The sequence below is a fragment of the Fringilla coelebs genome (assembly GCF_963513975.1).
Source record: "Fringilla coelebs genome assembly, chromosome: 1".
NCBI classification, from domain to species: domain Eukaryota; kingdom Metazoa; phylum Chordata; class Aves; order Passeriformes; family Fringillidae; genus Fringilla; species Fringilla coelebs.
Window position 1 is genome coordinate 137,061,625 of NC_140028.1, and position 24,432 is coordinate 137,086,056.

The 24,432-nt window shown below is 39.5% G+C and overlaps 1 protein-coding gene across 1 annotated transcript; it reads left to right on the plus strand.

The window, feature by feature from the left end:
• Positions 1-9,616: 9,616 nt before the first annotated feature.
• Positions 9,617-24,140, plus strand: RAB18 (RAB18, member RAS oncogene family). Its single transcript, XM_084213266.1, has 7 exons — positions 9,617-9,765; positions 12,416-12,471; positions 17,669-17,730; positions 19,510-19,582; positions 21,079-21,197; positions 21,277-21,343; positions 22,877-24,140. The coding sequence occupies exons 1-7, from the start codon at positions 9,698-9,700 to the stop codon at positions 23,053-23,055; spliced, it is 624 nt and encodes a 207-aa protein (XP_084069392.1). The 5' UTR covers positions 9,617-9,697; the 3' UTR covers positions 23,056-24,140.
• The last annotated feature ends 292 nt before the right edge of the window (positions 24,141-24,432 follow it).

Consider the following 24,432-nt stretch of genomic DNA (forward strand, 5'->3'; position numbering starts at 1 on the left):
GGATCATACAAATATATTATAGATTCACTGTAATTTTTTTATTATAGACTTGATAGCAGTAAGAACTGCCTACTGCATCTCTTCTTGAAAGGGAGGTGCAATAGATTATCAGCATGTCTCGACAGAATGTTTCATAATATTAGCAAAAGAAACCTGATGAAAGTGCAGAAGAGCTACTCAAACACACTACTGCAAATCTTTCCCAAACTCTGATGGTGCAGTTTTTATAAGGGAAGACCTTATTATGCACTGTTTGTTATCATGCTGCCATGGCCACCTAGTAAGGAACATGCTTCAACCAAGTCAAATTACACAAAACTTGGCATAAGTCCTCTGTTGGACAAAAAACCAAGGGTCCTCTGCCAAGTATGTTGGTGGATGAAATAAACAGTGCTCATGAAGGAGAAAAGAATGTCACATTCTTCATGCTGAATTTCTTTCTAATGCCCATGCATTCACAGTGAAGCCCAAACTTAGAAGGTACTCCATCTGCTGGAGATATTTCCAGAGACAGATAGCCCAGTTTCTTCCAAATGGCCACTCCCACTGTCTCCCTTTGCCACATTCCCCATGTGCCATAAAGGAATTGTTAAGTGGGTTCTCTCCTAGGTTTGTAAGTTCCTATCTTATCAGCTGTCTTGAGTGTGAGAGCAACCTTTGAGCCACATGGTTATTATGAATATTACTATTAAGACTTTTTCTGATTGGAAACTGCTTACTTAACAGGCAGACAACAACCATGTAGGATTAGGAGTGTGCAATGGATTGCCTGACCAAGGTGACCGCAGGGACAATGAAGTGAAGAGCTTCTCAGCCATATGGAGAGAACAAGAAACTCAAATAATAATGAAAACTTCTGTTAGCTCTAAAATATAATGGCTGGACATGGTTCTAGGAATAAAGGCTTGGATTTAAAAAAATAATTTCTTCACTTTTTGGGAATGACTGGTTTAGATCACTTAAAGAATGGACATCAAAGGAATTAGAAAAAGCAGGTTTAATATAAGTTTAATGAAAGCACGACTTCATAGAGTTCAGTTGCAAGGTTCAGTTTATTACTTGCTACAGGGCTAGAACATACAAAGGAAAATTAGATTATAATCAATTTAGAATGGTTTACATGGAGACCAGAGATACAAAAGGATAAAGGAGACCTTCCCACTGAATCATGAGGTTTAGCGGGGACCCCTTGCTTCCCAAACTCCTGATGCAGTCTAAGTACAGCTAGGTCCAATCTTAGTCTCAGATTGGGTAAGTGGTTTATATTTAAAGGCTTTAGCAGCACTTAATCAAGGATTAATTGAATGTTTACCAAGTGATTCAGTAGGATTTACTGCAACCACAACAGTGACTTTATTACAGATCTGAGATAGCAATATTCATACCATACTTGCCATAGGATTTAAATCAATTCACATGCATTTGCACCCAGGCACAAAAATATATATACATAACTATGTAAGGATATACCAGTTAAAAATTCCTTATGAAATACTCAGATCAAATGCATTGTTATTTCTCAGTGGGCAATGGTTGAGCCCCGAGGAGTAGTTGGGAGTATCAGCCCAGGACCTGTCCTTGGCTTTCAGTGGCAATCCTCTGAGTTTCATAAATGTGAGAGCTGGTGAGCTCAGAGATGTGTCCCACTCCAAGGCAGATGCTGGTAGCAGCCCATTGCACTTCAGGAAAGTTCAAAGGGTGTCCCCTAGAACCACTGTTTATAGGCTTCCCCCAAAAAATTTGCTTTAGTTATCACTAAATTTCCATCCTGGCCTAAATACATGTCAATAATTACCATAATATTTGAAAGTCCAGTCACAATGGTACCATTCCACTCAGGCTACAAATTGGGTACAAATTGGAATGACCCAAGGCTATCATGGGTTGATGGATTATCTCTTTTTCCCCACTGTGGTCAGGCAACAGGAGTACTTGATATGATCAGTGCTATTCCAACCTTAGCCCCGTAATATTTCCTGCTGTGGTCAATGGACACTTCTCACAACTCATACACAAAATCTGAGGCCTAATGAGAATTCCTGAGATCATTGAGTGGCCCCAAGGAGGGAGAAAAGGAATGCACCACCACATCTCTAAACAGATAGCTCAGCACAAGAGGAAGTACAACTATTGATATTTGTCTGGATGATGGGAACAGAATAATAGAATAATAAAATGTCCTGAGTTGGAAGGGACCCACAGTTGAAATGTAACTGTGAAAAAGTCTTAGAATAACACTTGTATTCAGTAGTGGAGCAGAAATAATAAACAGAGGAAAATCCTGCATCCAAAAAAAACCCCTAAAAAACTCCAATGAAGAGCACTTTAAAGATGACTAAAGAGTAGAATGGAGGTGAAATGCAGATTATATTAAGAACATTATACTTGAAGTTCAGAGTATCTGTAAGCCACATGTCAGTAGCAGTTTTTAAATTATTGAAAAGGCCAACATGAGTAAAGAGCAAGATAAAGGAGAGTTTTGAATCCCTCATGGCATTTCTTGTAGTTGTTTAGCCTGGAGAACAGATAGTTCACAGTGAATCTTGTCAATATGGACTGACACCTGATGGGAGTGGAGTAAAGAAGATAGAGCCAGATCTCCCTCAGCAATATCCAAGCGGCAATGAGCACAAATTAAAATGCAAGAAATTCTCTCTTTCTCTTTTAAAAATATTGTAAAAGTGTATTTGTGATGAAGAGCACTGACCTGGCTGTTACCAGCCCAGAATGACTGGGAGGGCAGGACTTCAAACAAATACTATATAAAATGTAGGAGTAAAAGGACAGGAATAGATAGGCAAAGGAAGGATTTAGGAAACACTATAATGTACAGATTTACAAAAATGTTAGCTCAGGGCTAATTGGTAACCATTAAAACAAACAGACTCTTAGAAATTATCAAAAAAATTCTCATAGAATAAACCAGAAACATCTTACTTTCAGCCCTAAGGGTAGTAATATTTTCTGTACTTTCTCTAGTTTAGCCTTCTCATCTGAAAAATGATACATCAGGAAAGTAACTGTACAGCAAAGTGAAAAGATGATAATTAAAGTTTTAATGGCTTCCATATGAGGAACAATTAAACAGATCATGGTGCTTCTGACTAAAAAATTAGAACTATGGGAGGGTATGTAGAGGGCTACAAAACCCTGTGTGGTATAGACTAAGCAAATACAGTTGCCCATAGTTGTGCCTAATCTGAGAAGGGAAATCAAATGAAGGTAACAGGCAGAAAGAATAAAACAAAAATAAAGATTTTTATGTAGTTTGTGCAACTCTGCCACAGAAGGCTCTATGTGTTCTTTTGGGTTAAAAATACCTGGATGAGAAATTACCTTCTATGAAGAGAAATACTGCTATTCTTTAAGAGAAATACAGCTATTACATATGAAGACACCATCACAATGCACTCAAAAAGGCGTGGGTCACAAGCTGTTCCAGTCTGCAGTAACATTCTTGGCAAGTGCTATTTCATGCTTGTCCTGTCTGTATGCTGCTGCCTAAGCAAAGCTACTATCACTGGTGACAGATGGACTTTGCTCTGACCTGATAAAACTGTTGCCATAATAGGCCGTGATTTGCCCCCATATGAATTTACATTTCTGTGTGCAGTTCTTTCAATGATCACTGTAAATTTAATATAAATTTGCTTTTGGTTTACTTGGCAATCCCTGCCTTGACATTATGTCTCTGTCCTTTGCCCACCAGATTCTCTGATTTACCAGAATTGCTTCACACAGTGTTGTGCAAAGAGCAGCATACTGATGGCAGAGGTTAGTCAATCCACCCTGTCCCATTCTCACAGCTAATCCTGCAGGCGCGTGCGATCTAATGCTGGATGAGGTAAATTATCCCTTCAGAGGGGATTATGGAGAAGATAGGCTCACAGCAGGGAAGGGGTTATTCCTCCCCTTCCCCCTTAACATTAACCATAGTAAGTACTGAAAGCAACTGGAGAAGGAGAAATAAGTTCTTTATTAAATGCAAACTCACTCCATTCTATACTTCCCCCCCATGAAATGATAATTTGAAGTATACCCTCTTTGAAAGAGTTCTTTCAGAACAGCGGCTTTCTGAGAAGGAACCCGAGCTGCTTTTCTTGTGAGAAATATAGACCTTGCTTAAGCAGAAGGTACTGCACACAGATGCATGGCTACTTTGTCTCCTTTAGCAGGTTTACTGTATTCATAAAACCCATCTTTAGCTGTCCTCCAGCACAGGAAATCCAAAGAAAATCCTAGAGTGCCTTTTGAAAAACTGAGGCACCAATGTGGAAATAGTAAGATTTGGACATGTATTAGTTGTTTTTATTTTATTAAGACAGAGGGGAAACACTTCCATCAACTTAGTCTGTCAGATAATCTCTGATTTCCAGTTGAGGGGGATTGATTTGTTCACAGATGACACCAAGCTGGGTGGGAGTGTTGTTGTGGTGAAGGGCAGGAAGTGTTTGTTGGGAGATCTGGAGATTATGTCACAGGTTGTGACATGGCCTCAAGCTGTGCCAGGGAATGTTTAGGTTGGACATGAGGAATTTCTTCATAGAAAGGGTTGTTAAACAGTGGAATGGGCTGCCCAGGGAGGTGGTGAAGTCCCTGTCCCTGGAGGTGTTTAAGGAAGATTGGATGTAGCACTCAGTGCCATGGTCTACTTGACAAGGTGGTAATCACTCAAAGGTTGGACTCAATGATCTCAGAGGTCTTTTCCACTGTAAGCAACCCTGTGATCTGAGTGGTAAATATATTATCTATTCTGCTCCACTGGATACAACTACACTTGCTATGAAAAAAGATGAATTCACAGCACTCACAGTTCAATATGTTCATGAAGTGCACATGAAGAGCAACTGTGGGAAAACTCTAACATCCAAACTTTGTTGTTCTTACTGTGTCCTTTGAAATCTGTTGTCGCACCTTTTTCATTGTTGATGCAGTAGATGATAGATTTACTTCAAACAGCAAAGCTGTTTTCTTATTGCGTGAAGTGTAACCAATGTTTTGTAAAGAATCTAACATTTCTAAACAGTAATCTACTCTCTCACTGTTTACAATTGCAATGGTTGCTTTAGAGACATTTAAATATTGTATTTAGGTCTTCCAGTACTAAAAGCTGTCCTTAGTATAAGGTTCATTGCACAATGCAGAAAGATAAAATGTTGGTTTTAAGATTACTGCTTGCATTACTTGGGATTAAACGATTAGTCAATTAATCTGAACAAAATTTTATGTAAGTAGGAGGTGGCTAGCCTTTTCTAGCAGAGAAGTAAGATGTGGTATCTCATAAATTACACCTTGTATCTAGCAAAATAAAACTGCAAAGCATGCAATCAAGTTTTTCATATTATTTTCAGCAATCGCAATATTCTAGCACAAAATCAGCAATCTACTCATGGTCATTATGGAAGTCTCAGTTAATGATCTTCAGAATATATATTGGTTTCCTCTGAAAAATACTGGCATATCATTCTCATATACAACCATGGCTCTTTGAGTGGCTGAAACAATATTTTTCTTGTTGTTCTTCCCCAAATAGCCAATTTCTGTCACAGCCCCAATGCTTTTTTAAACTGTGTTGATTATAAGCAGTGTATTTTAATTGCCCAGAGCTAATGTGCTTATAGCTTAAATCCCCCTTACTGTTCACAGAAACCAAGCAGACACTGAGAAGATCAACAGATGGGAGTGCTCAGCTCTGGCTGCTGTTGGAAGGGGAGAGAGAAAGACAATGATGTAGTTTCTTTATAAAAATAGGCTGGATTCTTTAGAAAAGGAGTGGCCAGACATAGCAGAGTCTATTACATTGCAGTGTGGTCTCAAGAGGAATCCTGCCCAGAGTTCTGGGACTGCTGCAGCACTTTCACTCCTTGCTTTTATTCATCGAACATGCATCATATAGATGTGCTGAGTGTGTTGAAGGATGTCACATAGAGAAGGAACCTCCCTTAATATGACACTTATAGTACCAGTTTTACAAACCTTGCAAATTACTTCATGAAGCAGCAAAAAAGAATGAGCGTGTGTATGTGTGTCATCTCTGCTGGGTGGGACTGGTGAGTTTAGCAATCATGCTTGTTTCACAGTGAATCATAACTCCTGACTCGCTGCCACAACAACATATGGGTCAGCCTCACAATGTGGATATGGGACAGCAGGATTAGTCTTTGCAGCAGTAGATTGCTGTCAACTTCTCTCTGAAGTGGTTGAGCTTCTCAGCTTCAGCTGCCCATTGTGCATGACTGGCTTAACTGAGAAAATCTTTGAGAGTGTCAATGAATTAAGGACTTTGTCACCTCATGTGCCTGAGACTTGTGTGTACCTTCATGGCCTAAACAGAACCTATACAATTCAAGGCCTGTTTTCACTTGTGATGGTATATAAAGACAGGAGAAGAGCCATGTAGTTAAAGGGACACTCTCCCATCATGAATTTCAGAGCTCATGCTAAACAAAGCAGCACTGGCAGCTTAGCTCCCTTGACCCATTGCTGTTTCTGCAGTCTTCTAATAGCAAATACCATTATCCCCACATTGAAGCTGTTGAAGTACAGCAGATGGTTCAAGTGAACTTACCAAAGGCTCCCAGCTGTCTTTCAGACACAGAATGAGACTGAAGGAGCTCTTTGTTGTTTATTCAGGTTGTCTCTCATGGTAATGACTGATTATTACTGACACACTTGTCTCTGTTGCCAAGGTTACCCTGCAGCTGATTCAGCAGGAACAAACTGGATGGAGGTCCTTCTCACCTTTACTTGCTCTCAGTGCCTGCATAAGGGCACTGCACTATGCAACTGCTCTACAGTCCCTTGAGGGTACATGAAGTGCAATGGTCCTTTCATTACTGATCCCAGCCCTGAGGGAGGGACTATAAATAGTTTCCCATCTGTTTTCATGGTCAAAGATATAGCCAAGTCTGTAATACAGTGGACAGGGAATTTTAATGGTGAAAGTACACGATTCATCGTTAAGATGTCCTTCCTTTGTCACATCCCTGAAGTAATCAAAAGTTCAGGAACGCTGATCACATACATTTGCACAAGCTGAGACAGACCTGACATTTCTCTAGTCTGAGCCCTGTATCAAAACAGGAACCAGGCAGGCTTCATGCAAGACTGTAAAGTGTGGGGGGAAGCTCTGAAGTGCAAAGTTGATGCCTATCTGTCTGTCTGTCTCTGTCTCCCCATAGCAGTGACCTGCCTTGGAATAAGTTATCCCAGTTTTCCACCATCTGGCTGCTTCCCTTAGTGGTGTATCTAGAATAAGGAAAAAAATATATATGCATAATTAATTATAAATATTATCTCCAGACAAATTGATCTGCTCTGTGCTGTTCTGTGGGAAATGCAGAGATCACTGAGAAGAAATCAAGAAGAAACAGCATAGCAAAAAAAAAAAAAATCTCCAGTGTTCTTCTAGGAAGACTGATTATCAGGATCTCCAGTGTATTTCTAGGAAGATTATCAGGCAGGGCTAACCACACTGCTATGGCTTGACCCTGCCTCATCTGAGGTCAGGATCAAATGGGACAATAAACAATAAAAAGAGAAACCCTCCCAGCCCTATTCAAGGGATTGGTCTAGTTGTCAAGAGTAAGTGACGATGACTCCTGAAGAGTACTGAAAAGCAGGCAAGGAAAAAGACAGGCACCCATGAATTACATGTTAGATGTCTCTCCCAGTTCAGAGATGACTTCGATGAAGAAACTATACAAAAATTTGTTGAAAGATGTTTAAACATTGTACATCTTTCAATGAATAAATAGTATTCTTGTTTTGAAGGACTGAGACACCTTAATTATCCAATAGCTGGTTCCTGCAATAGGTCTGGCATTCCCAAATTAAAACAGATATGCAGACAGCAAACAGGCTGGCTGCAGCACTCAGATCCAATCTCAGAGTGAGAGACTACATAGTTCCATCTGAAGGAGGACAACCTGGAGAAATACCCGTTCTCAAAGGGCATGCCTAAGAAGGTCTAAAACATCACATCCATAAGTATGAGTTACAGAATTGTTCATTTAGGGCAGGTTTTCCCTTTTTCTTGCATATACTTATCATTAAAGATCTGAATGCCATCCCGACCAACCTTCATTCTGAGTGAAGTATAGCATTATGATCTGAATCAGAACTAATATCCATATTGAATAGTTTAATTCTATGGCTGCAGTGGGAAAAAAAACCAAATTCCAGAATACAAATACTCTCTGACTTCAAGAGATTCAGTAGCTTTAGTGGAATACTTTGCTCTTTGGATATGCCTTCCAAATTCAAATCCTCTTCCTGATCCATGCTAAGACCCAAGAATTCCTGTACACTTCAACAAAAACTAGAGCGTATAGACATTCTGCTTTCTTGCACGACAGCAAAGCACAATCCAGACTACAAAAACTGTCATACCTTCAACAAATTTTAGATTATTCATTACAAACAGGCACAGTGCTGTTGTAAACAGCCAGCTGTTTGCACATTTAATTATAGAATATGTTTCCATAGTTTAATAGGATAATTACTGTTATTCTACTCATCCTGGGAGCTATTTTTCTGAGGTAAAAGAGTCAGGAGACCAGATCCTGAAAGTGGAAGAACCCAGGCAACAGAGCCGTTTACCACAAAAACACAAGAGAACAGTCTCTGTGTTGACCCTGGAACTCAGGTGGAGGCAAATGCTCTGCAGAAGAGTTGTGCCCTCTGCAGCCATCGCTCTGACAGAAACCACGATGGCTCACAGGTGCACCTGCCTTGTGCGAACTGCTGACATGGCCTGATCTCTTCCTTTGGAGTGACTGGTTGTGTGACTGATTGATGTGATTATGGAGGAGCCTGAACTTGTTTATATTTGATGGAGTCAGGCTCTGGCTGCCCAGAGGCTGCCCAGCAGGGCCAAGGACTACAGCACTCGTCGAGGAATCTCACATCTGACATGAACTCTGTTAATTTTAGAAGAGTTGCACTTGTTTACACATGGCCTGAGGTAGATTTCAAGCCATAATAGCAGGTTAGCTGAACTGGTTATAAAGCGACTTTCTCATAGGAATCGGAAAAAAATCTACCAAACAACATTCCTGGCTTTTAAGGGAGATGTAAGATGCTGGTAGAAAAGCACGTGGTGTCGCGTACCAGCTGGCCTCCAGTGCTGGTTTGTCCCCAAACGAGCCCATGTTTTGGAGGCAGGCTCCGGACCAGCTGCTCCCCGCGGGGGGCGGCAGCTGGCCCCGCTCCCGCAGCGGGCGCTGGCCGCCTGCCTTCGTGCGGCGCAAGCAATGGCAGAATCGGTGAGGCTGGAAAAGACCTCTGAGCTCATCGGGTCCAGCTGGTGACCGATCGCCACCTTGTCAACCGCACTGCACGCCACGTCCAGTCCTTCCTGAAACACCTCAGGGGTAGGAACTCCACTACCTCCCCGGGCAGCCCATTCCAATGTCTAATAACCCGCTACCATTTTATTTGGTCTCTTTTCTCCCCACGGCCCCGGATTCTGACACCGTCAGCAGCTGCAAACCCCGCCGGGCACCGCCCCCCCGCCCGCCCCTCAGGTCACGGCCCGGCCGCCCAGCTCCCCGCACCGCGGGCCCCGCGCATGCGCGCACCGCCCGCCCCGCCCCCTGTAAACAAACCGCGGGCGGCCTGGCGCAGGCGCAGCGCCGCCGCCGCAGCTGCGCACGGAGCGTCGGGCGGTCGGGGCCGGTCCGGGGGCGCTGCCGGGATGGACGAGGACGTGCTGACCACCCTGAAGATCCTCATCATCGGCGAGAGCGGCGTCGGCAAGTCCAGGTGAGGGGGCGCCCGCCTGCCTTCCACAGCCTCTCCTGGCGGCCGGCTCCGGTCTAGGCCTCTTGTTGGACAATGCCGTCTGGGCGCGGCCTGCGCCCCGCAGGGCCGGGCCCGCGGGGGGAGCTCCCTTCCCGGCCAGCTCTCCGGCGGGCGAGAAGTTCTCCCCCTACCCTCTCCTCCTCCTCCTCTTTCTCCTTCTCCTCTTCCTCCTCCTCCTCTTTCTCTTCTTCCTCCTCCTCCTTTTTCTCCTCTTCTTTCTCGTCCTCCGCGCTCCCGCAGCCGCCGGCCCCGAGCTGGTGTCTGCCAGGCTCAGCTGGCAGCAGATGAAGCGGGCTTCTGTCGGGCTGCCCAGGGTCACCGGGCCGCCCTGTGCCCGGGGCAGCGTTGCGTTGTGGGGAGATAGGTGCCCCTTGTACAGCTCCACAGCGCTTTGGGGTTAACGTCTAGTCCATAATACGGATATGCAGAGTCACAAGTGACCCAGCATTGGGTGTGTGAGGGGGAGCGCGGGGACTCAGCATAGTAATTCTAGCACAGGGTTTTTTGCTAATTATAGGCTTTATCAAGTACATTGAGGTTGATTTCTTCCTCCCTGCTGTATTCATGGCTTTGGCGAAGCTGTAGATAGCAATGCTAAAGAGTTGGGATTTTATTAGTGTGTTGTTTTTTTTTATAGTAACATAGTTCTTACTAAAGGGTGTGGGATATAAATATAGGAGGGCGTCTGGGAATGTACCACACCGGTTATTTTATATTTGATATTTTTGTGGCAATAATATATGTTCCCTGCCATGACCCCAAATTACATACAAATTGCTAATTAGGGAAAAAAGGCGCCTATATTTGTTAAAAGTTACTCGTTTGAGTTAGCTACTGAATTGATGATTGATACAGTAGGCCCCTGGTGACTGACATGACCTGAGCAAATTTCTTTTAGTTGATGTCACCTCACATATGAGTGGCAATATGGAAGAATTTTTCCTGGGGCAGATAAAACACACAGTGGTTTTACATACCTGTTTATATACGTTTCTTTACATCAGAAGGCTTGCTAAAAGAGGCATTATGTGGAGGAAATAAAAATGCTTTAAATGATAACAGTGGAGTTGTTCAGGTACAGGAACTTTATATTGAATTATTCCTAAATTTATGTCTCTTACCTATTTGGTTGACTAGGAAAGGTCAGATGCTAAGCAGGTATTAGCAAGGTGGAGTAAGTGGTTGGAGTCCTGACTTGTGAACAAATGCTGTCTTAAACATGATCCCTGTGAGTGTGCTATGCTTTGTAGAAGATGATAGCTACATATGAAATAGAGGTAGAAGCTGGCTGGGCTAGGCTTGAAAGACTGGTAAAATGATGATTTTTATCCTATTAAAATATAAGGGATCCATAATTTCTGTGTTCTGAATGAAACTAGTATTGGTTGTAACTAAAAATAGCTGCTCTTAAATGGCATCCATATAGAACTATCTGTGAAATCTAAAAACCTCTGTGCTGTGATTTAAAAAAATTATTATTTTTATTATTCTTTGGTAAGTAAAGCTGCCATTTGCTTTTGGGGTTCTGGAGTAAGGAGAGAAAAAAAATGTTGGTCTGTGATTAACTTGGAGTTGTCACTCATTCTAACTGAAATAAAGGAATGTCAGTGGTCACTGTTTTTGTCAGTGCAGGACTATGTCCAAATGATAAAAAGCACTTGACTTCTAAATTCACATGCAAAAAGAGGAGAAAAGAACAGGGTGGTGGGGAAGACCAAAAAGTAAATAAGGCTTTGTTTTGTTTCTCCATCCTGGAAATGAGTAGAAGCCGTGCTCATAGCAAACAGCTGTCTGACACATGTACTTTCCACAGATGCATAAGACTGTTGATTTTAGGAACTGCATATTCAGAATCTTTGTCTCTCACAGAAATATTTACATTTGACACCGGTGGCATTATGGGCCCTTCTTTAAGGACCCTGCATTGCTATGGTGTGATGTGCTGTTTAATCTTACTTGTAACTTTTTCTATTGGTAGCAAACGCATTTATCAGGATGGGGGAAATGTTGTGTGCACAAGTTGTTAATACAAAGAAATGCAAAATTATAAAATGTTGGGGAGCTATTTCTACTCTTCAGCTTCTGTGTCTTTATTTCTCATGGGTGTTGTCCTTGCTGTTCCCTTGTGTGCCCAGTTCAAGGAATTATTTCTGGGATAAAAAGCTGACTTGGAATTTATTTCTCAAGCTTTCAGAAATACTGTGTGAAGCAATATTGAAACAAAACAAAAAATACTACTTTTGTACTGAATTCTGGGAGAAGAAAAATAGAATAAGGTTGAAATAAAATGCTTTGCGAAGCAGATCACATGACTGTTCAGGCAACTGTTTTGACAACTTGCATGCTGCTTTGTTTTCGAAGAGACACCCTTGGTAGTACAGGCAGAGATAAGGGGTCAGGCAGCAGAGCGTGTCTGCTCTATTCTTTCCATGTTCTTTTCTTTTTTCTATATAGTCTCTCCTACCAAAAAAAAAAAAAAAATATCAGATGTGAGTTTATTTAGCTATGTGATCTGCTGTTCCTTTCAGACTTGTCATTTATAGGCTTTCAGCAAGGTGTGGATATGCTGCAATAATAGTATCTCTTTTTTTTTCTCTTTTTTCCTTGTCAGCCTTCTCCTGCGGTTCACAGATGATACATTTGACCCAGAGCTTGCAGCAACAATTGGTAAGTATGTGCTGATACTGCCTTAGAAAAACTGATAATGTTTTCAGTGTAAAATTGTGGTTTGTTCAGACTTGTCTAACATACAGTTCTGTAAGAGCTACTACTCTCCTACTGATTTATCTCTGCAAAATAACTGTCAGGTTTTTGACTAATGATATTGGTGTCCAGGCCTTGTGTCTATGTAATATGATACTTGGTAGCTATCTTCAGACTCTGTAGCAGGTAGTGTTAACTCTTTCAACTTCGAACAATAGTAGAGTGCACTGGGCTCTGCGTGGCATCTGCTTTTCCTTTGTAGAGAGGAAATTACAATGTGGCTTTTTTTTTTTTTTTCTTCTGCTTAGCAATCAGTTCCTTGGCAGCTAGACTCCTAAGAAAAGTGGAAGAGAGCCAAGAATCTAGAGCTGCTGGGGAAATAGGCAGTGACGTGTCATTGCTGTGCTGGTATTATACCTTCCAGCATGGGTCAGTTGTGCTGGGGGAGAGTGACCCAGAATGCAGGATACACTAAGCAGATTGGTTCTCAAAGGATTCAAAATGGAATTTTTAGGAGTGTGATGCAACTCTGTGTCAAAGTAATACCTGAAATTATTGAAAATAGAGATACTTTTTCACACCATCATTTTAGTTGCATTTTTTGCTTTCTCTGTAGGAAGATTTCTGTCTAAGAGCTTATATACAATTTTTTTCTTTTGAGTTCAGCTGTTGGCAAGCAAAACCAGCTCTGTCTAATTTATTAAGAATTAAATAAATTGAACTTTTTTTCATTAATATTAATAAAATTCAGGAGTACTATTTCATATAAAGCACTGAGAAGCCAAGGGGAGGAACGTGGCCTATTTTTGTTCATTCCATTGCTTATAAAAAATGAAGTTGTGCAAGTAGCCCCACCTCAGTTCATGAGGGAGGATAGCATGGAAGGAACCAGGAATGAAATAGATCAGGTGGTGAAGATGGCAATCTTGGATTCTAATGTAATAGTTTTGGCACTGTATATACTTCAGGTCCTGTTACTTTCTTGATATGCCAACCATGCAAGCCAGCAGTTAGTGCAGGATAGCTACTTTGGCTTTCACAATGTTTTGGATAAAAGAGTAGCTCAGTCTCTGAGTGGGGATCTTTATTGTTTGGAGGTTTTTTGTTTGTTTTTAATGGTGCGGTTTCTTTTTCTTTCCATTCTGCTGTTTGTATCTGTGTCAAAAACTGGCATCATTTGAGAAACTAAGAAACTATTTCCTGAAGTAATTCTTCTTCGGGTTTGTAAACATGCAAACCGGCATGTGTGGTAGCTAATCACTGATTGTTAAATAGCAGCAATTTAAGGTGGGTTGCTGGCAGGTCCTACTCTGTTGCATTTCTGGTGTGGAAAAGGAGGAAGAATACTCAATGTAAGCATTACTTCAGATACAGTGAAACAAATATACTAATCTGGAATTAATGTGATTATTTGGCAGGAAAAGTCAGTTTCTAGAGACTGACCAAATGCTGGTGTAGATCACTCTGTTAGGCCCAACCAGTTGATGTTTGAGGTAGTGCTGTGCAGTAGAGCTAACTGTGACCCCAACTCTGCAAGTCCTACAGCATGGTGTGTGGGGCTCCTAGGGGATAGCAGATTCATTTTTTTGTCAGCTTAACTGGAAGATGACAGTCTGGATTCTTGTTTCCTTGCTTTTATTTTTAAACTACTATCCAGTGCCGTTGCCACTTTTCTGGTGAATGTATTTCTAAGAAGCAACAAGTTAGCTTTAAATTCAGGGCATGATTTGTTGTTCATATGGATAAAGCAGTTGAAGTAAGTTCCTAGAGGTAACTATGCTGCATGAAGACAGACCTTAGATGCCAGTTTCACGTACTTACAAGATGGTGAAATGTCAAAACACTTTGTGAGTCTTGGCTTGGAGTTCTTTTTGTGCTAATTAAACATACTATTTTGTTTTGAGAGTTGGGGGACAGAAGGACAGAAGAGATTTTAAAGCCTTTCCTGTTGAAACTGAAGAGTATGGTGCTTTTTTAAAATGAATGGAATATAAATAATGTCTTCTTTCAATGTCATCTGCATACTGACTGCTGAACTGGCTAATGTGACTATATATTTTTAAATTTGAATTAGAAAGTGAGGAAAACTTTGGTTGGTTTAGTTTTCTTCAAGATATAGCAAGAACTCCACACAAACCCAAAATACTGAGGAAAGCCTTGACAGCAGTACAACTGGTCCCCTGCAATGACCCGTTGAGACATCTTAACCTTCATAGATTGCACAGACCTCTTGGGTGCAATTTAAAAGAAACCTTAAATGATTTTTTCACGTGGGTTATTCTTCAGAACTTAGTAAAAATCCTGTGATATTCTTCGAAGAATAAGCTGCTTTTGGCAAATACTTCAGCTTTAGTAGCTTCAGTTGGATTAAACGTGTTGTATTTAACCTGGCAGATTACCTGTCCTTGTATTCTCTTGAGGCTGGCTTGTTTGTTGGGCTTCATCACATGGTCTTACCAGACTACTTGTACCCCAGTATTTTCTATTGTCCTTACTATTCATGCTTGTCCTCACTTGCTTGCTCTTTGTATGAGAGATTCTAGATAAGTGTTGAGTGCAATCCGTATTTTGCAAATGAAGTGATGTATTGCACAGATCTGATGTCTCTTAACTTTTTAGCTTTCTTTGCATTTGGAGTCCTCAAACTCCTAAGCTGTCCAACTTGTCACTTCCCTACAACACAAATACTACCCTGTAGCTAATTGTGCACTTCTATAAACACAGCGTAGCATTACTGGCCTGAATGTGAGAGCAGGATCAGAGCTGCTTCTCACAGATTGTAAGTCTGTAGTATGTTAGTGTGTAGTGCTGAGGCAGGAGGTGTTAATGTACAGGAATACACTCTAATAGTGCTGTCTTGTTTCTGGCTGCCATCCAAGGCATGGTGGAAAGCACTGTCAGCTTTCTGCTGTCAGGGGGAGACATATCAGTCTTCCAAGGTCGGAACTGATACCTGTCACACAAAGTCATCTGTATTTCACTGTTGGTTTTGGGAAATGTAAGCGCTCTGTTTGGGAAATATAAGCACCCTGTCTGTTCAAGATTTTCTTGAACCCTAAGTTTTTTTTACTTGTCTTTCCTTATAGCAGATAGGCAACCAAAAACCTAAGTACTTAAAAGTTTTCTTTTTGTTAATTGGCTTTTATATGTGTTGAGCTCCTTTGTCAGAATTCTATTTGACTTGCTTCAGTCACTTTAAAGGGTGGATTTTGGTGTGTTATTTGTTCATTTTCATACTTTTATTTTTCAACATTCAGTTTAATGCATGGAGTTTAGTCACTATTTTAGTTTCTTACTTTACTTGCATTGGTATTGCAAAATTTAAAGTGAATTTTAAACCAGCAGGAGGGCTAACATAAAGGTGTATATTTCCATTAAATGAAAATTGCTGGACTGTGCTGGCATAATATACTGATTCTGTTTACTGAATGGAAGGAGGATACTGTCGCTTCAGAATACATAAAATATGTTTGTGTTAAGGAAGACATTTTCTTTCTTGAAATTATTATGATGCATTTTGTCATGTTAAGTATCCAATAGACTTGTAATATCTGCAGTTACAGGTTTTGGTGCCAGACTAATGGATAAAAGAATGCACTGTGAACTGTTGGACATGCTGACCTAACTGCAGATGGGGATTTTTTGAGTTCAGGGGAAGAAACATGCAATTACAGTGGAAGAAAGAGATTCTGTTAGTCTGAAAGTTACTGCTGAGTGCTGAAAAGAGGACAGAACAGAATGTTCTCTAGGATTAAATTGAGTCAAATTGCTAGCATAGCAGTCTTCTGTGAACTAGGTAACATTCTAAGAACCGGTGTTTAAAATAAATTTTATAACGACTGTTCTTTTCTGTGAACATAACTGTAGAATAAAATACCATTCATGTGCATGGTATTCAAGCATTGTGTTACTGCTAAGCTAGGGAGTAAGAGTCCTACTACCTGGAAAAAAACTTAACTTCTGTTCAGTTACTACAAAAGTTGATGTACTTTGGGAAAACTTTGCTTGAAAGAGAGTATGGGTTTCGTCTAGTGCAGAATGTTGTCTGAAAAATACCTGACGCTTCAGGGAACACTTCAGTGAGTTGAAACTGTGAAACAGTGGAATAAAAATTGTATTTACATTTTTTGAAACAAAGCTCTTTTAAAGTTCAGTGCAACTGAAGTTTTCATCTGCTTATAATATCCAGTTTCTTAATCATCCTATATATCCTTTGTGACTTCAAGTCGAATGTATTTTGGCAGCTGTTTGTATTTGTTTGTAATTTGCATGAATTTGGGAATATAAGTGCAGTGCACTTATCCCTAGGCTCTACTCATTTTGTATCAGAATGGTTTAATTCTTTTTCTGGTAGGGAGTCTGATGATTGGCATTGTAATTCCAAGTACGAAAAGGTTGCTGTTGCACTTGAAAGTTGTTCTTGTAGAAGTATCAACTTTCCGTACTGCTACTTCATTTTAGAGCTGCTGCCTGGTGAAAAGTGAAAGTCACTCTAAAATACTTGAAACGTATTTCTAGGTAGTTAGTAACCTAAGGATTAAATTAAAACATAATGCGTCATAACTCTGAGCCTCTCAAACAGATGTGTGTCCCTATATCCCTTAAATTTACAGTCACTAACTGTCAATTAGTGACTGTAGGTCACTAACTTACTGTAGGTTGGTCTGTGTTTTGTGCATCTTTAGCAATTTTGTTCTTTAGCAATTGATAGGCTGCTAGTTCCTGGGGGTGGAGGACACATGAAGGGGGAAGAATTGTTACATGTTGGAGTAATGACTGACCAGCAGAACCATTATCTTGTTGTTTGTTTGGAGAGTGTTTGTGAGTAACCAATACAAAGTTAATCCATTTGAATTATAAACTTGAAAATTTGTCCTGGGATATGTGCTTTAATACAAGAAATGCAGGATTTGACTTACTTCCATAAAATATTTTGAGTCAATGGCTTAAAAGGCCCTTAGTCTTTTGCAAAAGCATGTCAGCAAGAAAACCTTACATTTTGAGCAAAGTTCATCAATAGCTAATGCAACTTATTCTTCCTGCTCATGTCAAAACTTGGAATTTTTTTGGAGTTTGACTTTATTTTTTCCATTTCTCTTTTTGTCTTTTTCAAAGATAACTGTAATATGTTTGAAGAACTAAAATGTTTTTCTTCCTCTAGGTGTGGACTTCAAGGTGAAAACTATTTCAGTTGATGGAAACAAAGCTAAACTGGCAATATGGGTAAGTCTCTCCAAGTTCTTCATGTATTGCTTTGCTTTAGGAATAGCAAGGGTTTCTGTAATGTATAGTTTGTATAGAATCCTTTTCTGTTAGTATGAAGGTGATTTGGAGAAGTGGGAGGTTAATACTGCAGCAGTGAACTGTGGGACAGCTGGCTGAGGGGGTAGCTCTGCTGCCTGTGAGCTTCTGCAGTACTAATTGCAGATCTGGTTGGGAAAGAAGTAGAGAAAAGGAGGAACTAAACGGTATTAAATCAGTAGAAGGGTGCACTTCTTTACTAAATTTTGCCTCTAATGCTGAGGCTGTGTATTAATAGGTTAAGAATTACAGTTGTGTGCTCATCTATTACTTCTTTAGACCCATTTTTTTGTCTAAACTTCATAGCCATCATCCGAAGACTTTTACAGGTTCAACATCAGAATTATTTGTAGCAGATGCATTTCAGAGAAAGGCAGTGCATGTAATCAAAGCTTTAGTGTGTTCAACTTCTGCTGTAGTTTAAGTAGAGCTTCCATTACAGCAAGTGAAGAAACAGTACTTCCAAGCTTTTGAAAAGTATTCTCCATTGTGTAAACCAGCCTCCGCACTTCTGTGACTTGAAGCACATTTTTGAATAGTCAGACCCAGTTGTGTCTTCTCGTACCAAGCAAGATTAAAACTGTTTCTTGTATAAGTAAGAGATCAGACCTTTGTTTCCTTGGGAAGTAGTAGTAGAACATGAAATGTGTGCATTTCATGCAGTGTTTCTGTAGCTTGGAGGGTGCTTCATACCTCACTAACAAATAGGACTTATGTCTTAGTTACAGTAATAATCATCAGTGAAATAAATGGGTTTGACAAAATGCAATAGCTTGACAGAAAATAAAGAATGCATACAGGAGGAAAACCAGACTGATAACAAAACAAGGGATGATAAGTTAGGGGTTTTTTTTTTCTTTCATTTTGGTAAATAGAAATAAATAATCCTGAGGTAAACTGGAAAAAAAAATCTTGTAAAAGTGCATCGTGACATGAAACCAGGTTTAGATTTGTGATGTTGACTGAGTGGCTTGTAGAATGTTGAAGGTTAGTTTGCTTATCCAGGTTCTTTTTCAGGTAATCCACAGTGTTTCATGTGTCACTTCTAACCTGGATAAATTAATAAAGTTGTTTAAATATTCTGTGCATAAAAGCCTTCAATGAGTGCGCGCTATAACTTAATCTCTGGCAAGAAAACAGTGTTCTAATTTTGGTGTGTTTTGGGGCTTTTTTCAGAGCTATTGACCCTTTAAATTTTAGCATGTAAACTCAACTTTGCTTAAAGCCAGAGAAACCTCTGACTTATTCCTGCTTCTGCTGTGTTATAGCATGTTAGTTCATTTACCCAGATACTCAATCAAATTTAATAGGACCAAGGGATTGAAGTGAAGGAACTGGTTTGATTGTCATGGGCTGTGATGCTTGTTAGAAAATGTTAGTACTGCAGCTCTGCTGCTTTCTTGCTGGTTGCTTCAATACTAGCTGCAGATCAAGTGCCTTTGCAGGAATGGCCATCTTACTGTTATATAATCCAGTTACATACTACATCTAGTAGTTCAAAGGTGCTTCCTGGGACAGACTACATAAAATCTCAAAGTTAATGTGTAGTAAAACAGCAGGGGATGGAATAAACTCAGCTAATCTACTAGTGCAATATAGTTTAAATCTTACTATGTATGTTCATCAGAAGTAGAATACCTGAAAGCTAAACTGCATTCTGCTCAAATTCTGAATAATGGAACTTTTTGAATGGCTTATTAGGATACTGCAGGTCAGGAGCGGTTCAGAACATTAACCCCCAGTTACTACAGAGGTGCACAAGGTGTTATCCTAGGTAAGTATATCTTTGCATGATAGTTCAAATGTTTGTGGTTTTCTCATGCATTGGAGTTACACAAACTCATATAGCCTTTATATAATACCTAAGTGATATTTAAAATCTTTGTGTCTGTGTTGAACCACTCATGTAAAAGCATCTTGGTGTCTCAACATCTTTCTCAATCTGACCAGCTTGAGAACCTCTGATTTTTGCATGACAATAAAAGCTACTGCTATCTGAAAGGATAGCTTGAAACTGTTGTCCTTGTAATGTCATGAATTTTTCTTTTATTTATTGCTTTTTATTTTTGCATGTGCTTGCTAAGTGCAGAGTAAAAAAAAAATTCTCCTCAGTGTAGTCTCTCTGTATCAGTATGATACAGCTTTTTCTTCTCCCCATTGTTTTTTTCCTAATGAAATTAATAATATAAACCATGTGGAATCTGGCTGAGATTTTTTGCTATTTGTTTCCCAGCTGATGGAATGTTACACAGTCAGAATCACTTAGAAAAGACCAGCTGGACATGTAGAAAGCACCAATCTGTGTTTGAGAAACCCAGGCAAAACCCATATTTCAGCTTCATGGTGAAGTCTCATGTGTGCCTTTTTTTTTTTTTTGGTGTATGAAAGCATGTTTGCTAGGCACTGAACTCTGAAGTTCTGCTTCTCCACTGCTTGGAGTGAGAAGCTGACTAAAGCAAGGGCAGGGATGTACATTTAATACTCTTGAAGTTGCCTCTGACTTTAGAGAATCTTGCTAAGCTATTGTGTCTAGTTAAATTGTTTAATGTGGAATAACATCTGTCATGTGACCTCCTGGAGGGTTTCCCAAGTTGTGAGTTGCCTTATCTTCCTGGTATAGGAGGGTGCTGTCAGCCTGTTGTATCAAGTCACTTAATTGCGTGAACCTGCCACTTAGTTACTGTTGAAAGCTGTAAACAAGCACTGTTTGGGAGATAGAGGGTTCTGCTGTTGAGATTTGCTCTCCCCTTTTATTCAGTATCTCCTGACTATTTCTTTCTTACCTGTCTTCCAAAAAATAAGGTTGTTCATGCAAGCCAAGTTACAGATTTGATTGAAAGAAGCTGTTTATGCCTATCTGTGCATGGGATGTGAAAACAAAGGAAAAAACCACTTTCATAGCTTCAGTACTGAAGGTTGTGCCATCCTGTTTGCACAGCTGTTGTGTAGCGATTTTTAGGTATCCTACATGAGGGATCAGCTAGTGTAGAATTCCTTGGAGAATGATAGTCTCTCATCTGTAAGCCAGGATATATCAAGGAATATTAGTCTGAGAACTGTAGGTGACTGAAACTTGGAGTTGCTTTGCATCAGTGATTTGAGCTGTTAGATGTCCTGCTTTCTTTCCAGTTGTTCGTACAGGAGGTAAATTTGAATCCTTAGAACTCCTTCAGTTTTCTGATTCAAAAAGCCATCATTTTTGCTACTTTTGTAATGTAAGCTGTAATTCTTGGAAAAATACTGTGAAATAATATCACTAATATCTTTCAGTTTATGATGTCACAAGAAGAGATACTTTTGTCAAGCTGGATAACTGGTTAAATGAATTGGAAACTTACTGCACAAGGAATGACATAGTGCAGATGTTAGTTGGAAACAAGATTGATAAGGTAAACCAAATTCAGCTGCAGTAAGTAATCTGCTGGTGTATTTTTTAATAAGGAATATTAATGGTTTGTTTTATTATAGGAAAATCGTGAAGTTGACAGAAATGAAGGCCTCAAATTTGCAAGAAAACATTCCATGTTGTTCATAGGTATGTTATAGATACTTGCAGAGATCTTTCTTGGTTTTTGTTACATAAGGAAAATACCACTTCTGTAGGATTGAGAGTCTTTATGTGTACAGTCCAATTCATGATATTTCTCACCTGCACTGGGCACAAAGATAATGGGTATTCCTGTTTTTAAAACTGTGCCTGTCCAGATACCTGTTCTAGCTGTGGATGATTATCTAGAAATTCATAAGGATGAAGGGCAGAGTACAGGTTCTCCATAGCGTGATGAAACCTGTTTTGGGTTTGGGGTTTTGTCTGATTTCTTTCCCCAGCTGACTTGCTACTTTAATAACAGAAGCAAAGTGAAAGAGGGAAAGAAAACTGGTGCTAGTGGCCAGCCTTCAGTATAGCAAAATGGCTGGTACCTGAGAGAAATCTGGATTAGAACTGGGATGTGAAAACAGGTAGGTATATAATTAACTTATGAATGCTGGGTGGGATTGAATAATGACATAATTATGACTGGAGCAAATATATTAGTCTCATCTTGCTGCAAAATGAAATGGGTCTTATAGGCAAAGCCATTTAATGATAAATTAAAAAATGGGTGTTGAAGTGACTCTTTATGCATATGTTTATTATGTGTTTCACCTAAGGATCAGAAGGGATTAATTTACAGGATTATTCCAGTAGCAAAGCAGTTCGTTGATATGTACTCATTCATTCTTGTACTTAGACTTATATTCTTCATCTCTGATTGAAGATTAATTTTTTCTTAGTGTCCTGCTGTGTTTCTTTTTAGCCACAGCGTCAGATGTGGAAATAAAAGTTCAAAGTTGAGACACAAGCTACTAAGTGCATGGGAGATGAAAACAAAAATGAAAATTAGACTCTTAAGTGTGCATATACGTGTGTGTGTGTGTGTATATATATATGTACATGCTACATATGCTAAGTATCTGCATGGCTTCATAGATGAACAGGGCAAGCCCTTGTGGGGCTTGAACAATTTCTGATGGTTTCTGTTGTTATCATAACATCACCTGTGGGCAGATTTCTTAGTCTTGTTTAAAGTAAGGATCCTAAGTGAAATTACCTAGAATTTTGCGAGTTGCAAAAGGAATGAGATTTGTTATTGCTTTTATCAGATGAGTTTTATCATGGAGACTGACCCAGAATCCTGCAGTATGGATCCTTGATTCATATGGTCTGGTGTACTGCAATTATGAATAATGTGCAGAACTGAAATACAGAACAGCAAACAGGTTTTTCAGACAAGAATCCAAATTTTTCTTACTTGAATGCTTTCCATAGGGAAATAAAGCTAAGCTGTAGCTGTCTCTGTATGTTCTGGTGAAGTTTGACTTGAAAGGTCTTCTATTAAAAATATTTTGAGGTGCCACCTGTGTGGTGACAAATCCCCATAGTTGCCAATTTTGGCACCGCTATGTTTTTAGGAATAGGTTGTAGAAGATTTAGGTCTGTTGTAGGTTGAAACTTAACTGAAAGCGAAATATTAAACAAATTACCAGAAGTTATGCTAACATTTGACTTTTTGTGTTCCTTCTCCAGAGGCAAGTGCAAAAACATGTGATGGTGTGCAGTGTGCCTTTGAAGAACTTGTTGAAAAAATCATTCAGACTCCTGGACTGTGGGAAAGTGAAAGCCAAAACAGAGGTGTAAAGTTATCAAACAAGGAAGAAGGATATGGAGGAGGAGGAGCATGTGGTGGATATTGTTCTATGTTATAAACTTTGGGAAGCTTATTCTTTGCATATTTAAACAGATAGTTACATCTTTCTGTACATAAAGTCATTAAATGCTATTTTTAGGGACCTTGCAGTTTGCACATATTTGTTTTGTATCATGGCAGTGAACACTTGTAGAAAAAAATGTTCTGCAGCTTTCCCAGTCTGAAAATGTTATGGTAAGCATGCCCAATTTGCAATCTTCAGGTTTTTATAAGTAGCATTAATAATGTGCAAGAACAAATGCACTAAAAATTTTACAACTGTATACATTAATTGTGTAACTATTCTAAACAAATCCATCTAACAAATACTGCATTGTCTGCTCTTTGTCTTATTTTTAAATTCTGTTGAAATTATAGAACTATATAGTGTGCACAGATCTTGGAAACAGTATGGGCTATAAATGTTACATTTCATCTCTTCTAGTAAATGCTTTTTTTAAGATATTAAAAGCACCAGGATTATACAGTTCTTAGACAAATCTGCTAAAATTTTGTCTTTCAGCAGTGCAGTCTAAAACAGAAATTGGCACAGGCCCTAGTTGGCATCAGCACTTTCTTGAAGAGATGCTTTGAAAGCTTCCTTTGCAAAGCTGGGAGACGCCATGTTTTCCTTTTAATCATCACTTCAGTTGATGGCTTAACTGGAGTTTTAATCCTGTGATATTTATATACTAAATTTGTGGTACTCTTGCACTCTAGGTTTTTATGATGGTCTACTCTAGACTTGCTGCAGAAAGTCTTCATTATTGGCAAGGGGTCTGAGTGATGTCATTGTTCTTTCATTGTGAATCATTTTGCCACACTTCAGTATGGATTCCTAATTTTCTGAAATGTTTGTTATATAAGTTTATCTCAATTGTAGCTCACTGTGACTGTGAGATCTTTTATCACGTCTGCTTTGTGCAGCTACTTATTCAGAAATAAAACTTCTGTCACAGACACTAAATGGGAAGCTATAGGGCTTCTTGATCTCTGTATGAAAAAATACTATTGCAATGAGTATTCACTTGAATTTACTGTGTCAAAGCCAATGGTTTGTTTCAGAAGACTTGTATAGACTTAAATAAATTTTTTTCCACAGTATTCAACTTTAACCTCTTTCTATTGCAGAGTTCTATATTTTCTAGCATATATGGTTAAACAAGGTCATTTCCTACGTACAAATTATTCCTAAAGGACAAGACAAAGATGCTGTGTGGGATTTTTAAATAATCACTATAGTGCAGTCAGTAAATGAACTATTAGACAGTTTCTTGTAAATATAATGAATGACAGCATCTTTTATTACTGCAAGGTTTTGTCTAAATGTCAGCATAGGATCTGTGTTTTGCAACAGGTCTTGGCTGCTTCTGTTAAAATACATTTTCTTCTTCAC

Bases quoted from the DNA above. Each gene is read 5' to 3' on its own strand.
- RAB18 (XM_084213266.1), top strand. From the start codon at position 9,698: ATGGACGAGGACGTGCTGACCACCCTGAAGATCCTCATCATCGGCGAG. The intron at 12,472-17,668 runs GTAAGTATGTGC...TTCTTCCTCTAG, and splicing joins AGAGCTTGCAGCAACAATTG to GTGTGGACTTCAAGGTGAAA. The intron at 21,198-21,276 runs GTAAACCAAATT...GTTTTATTATAG, and splicing joins TTGGAAACAAGATTGATAAG to GAAAATCGTGAAGTTGACAG.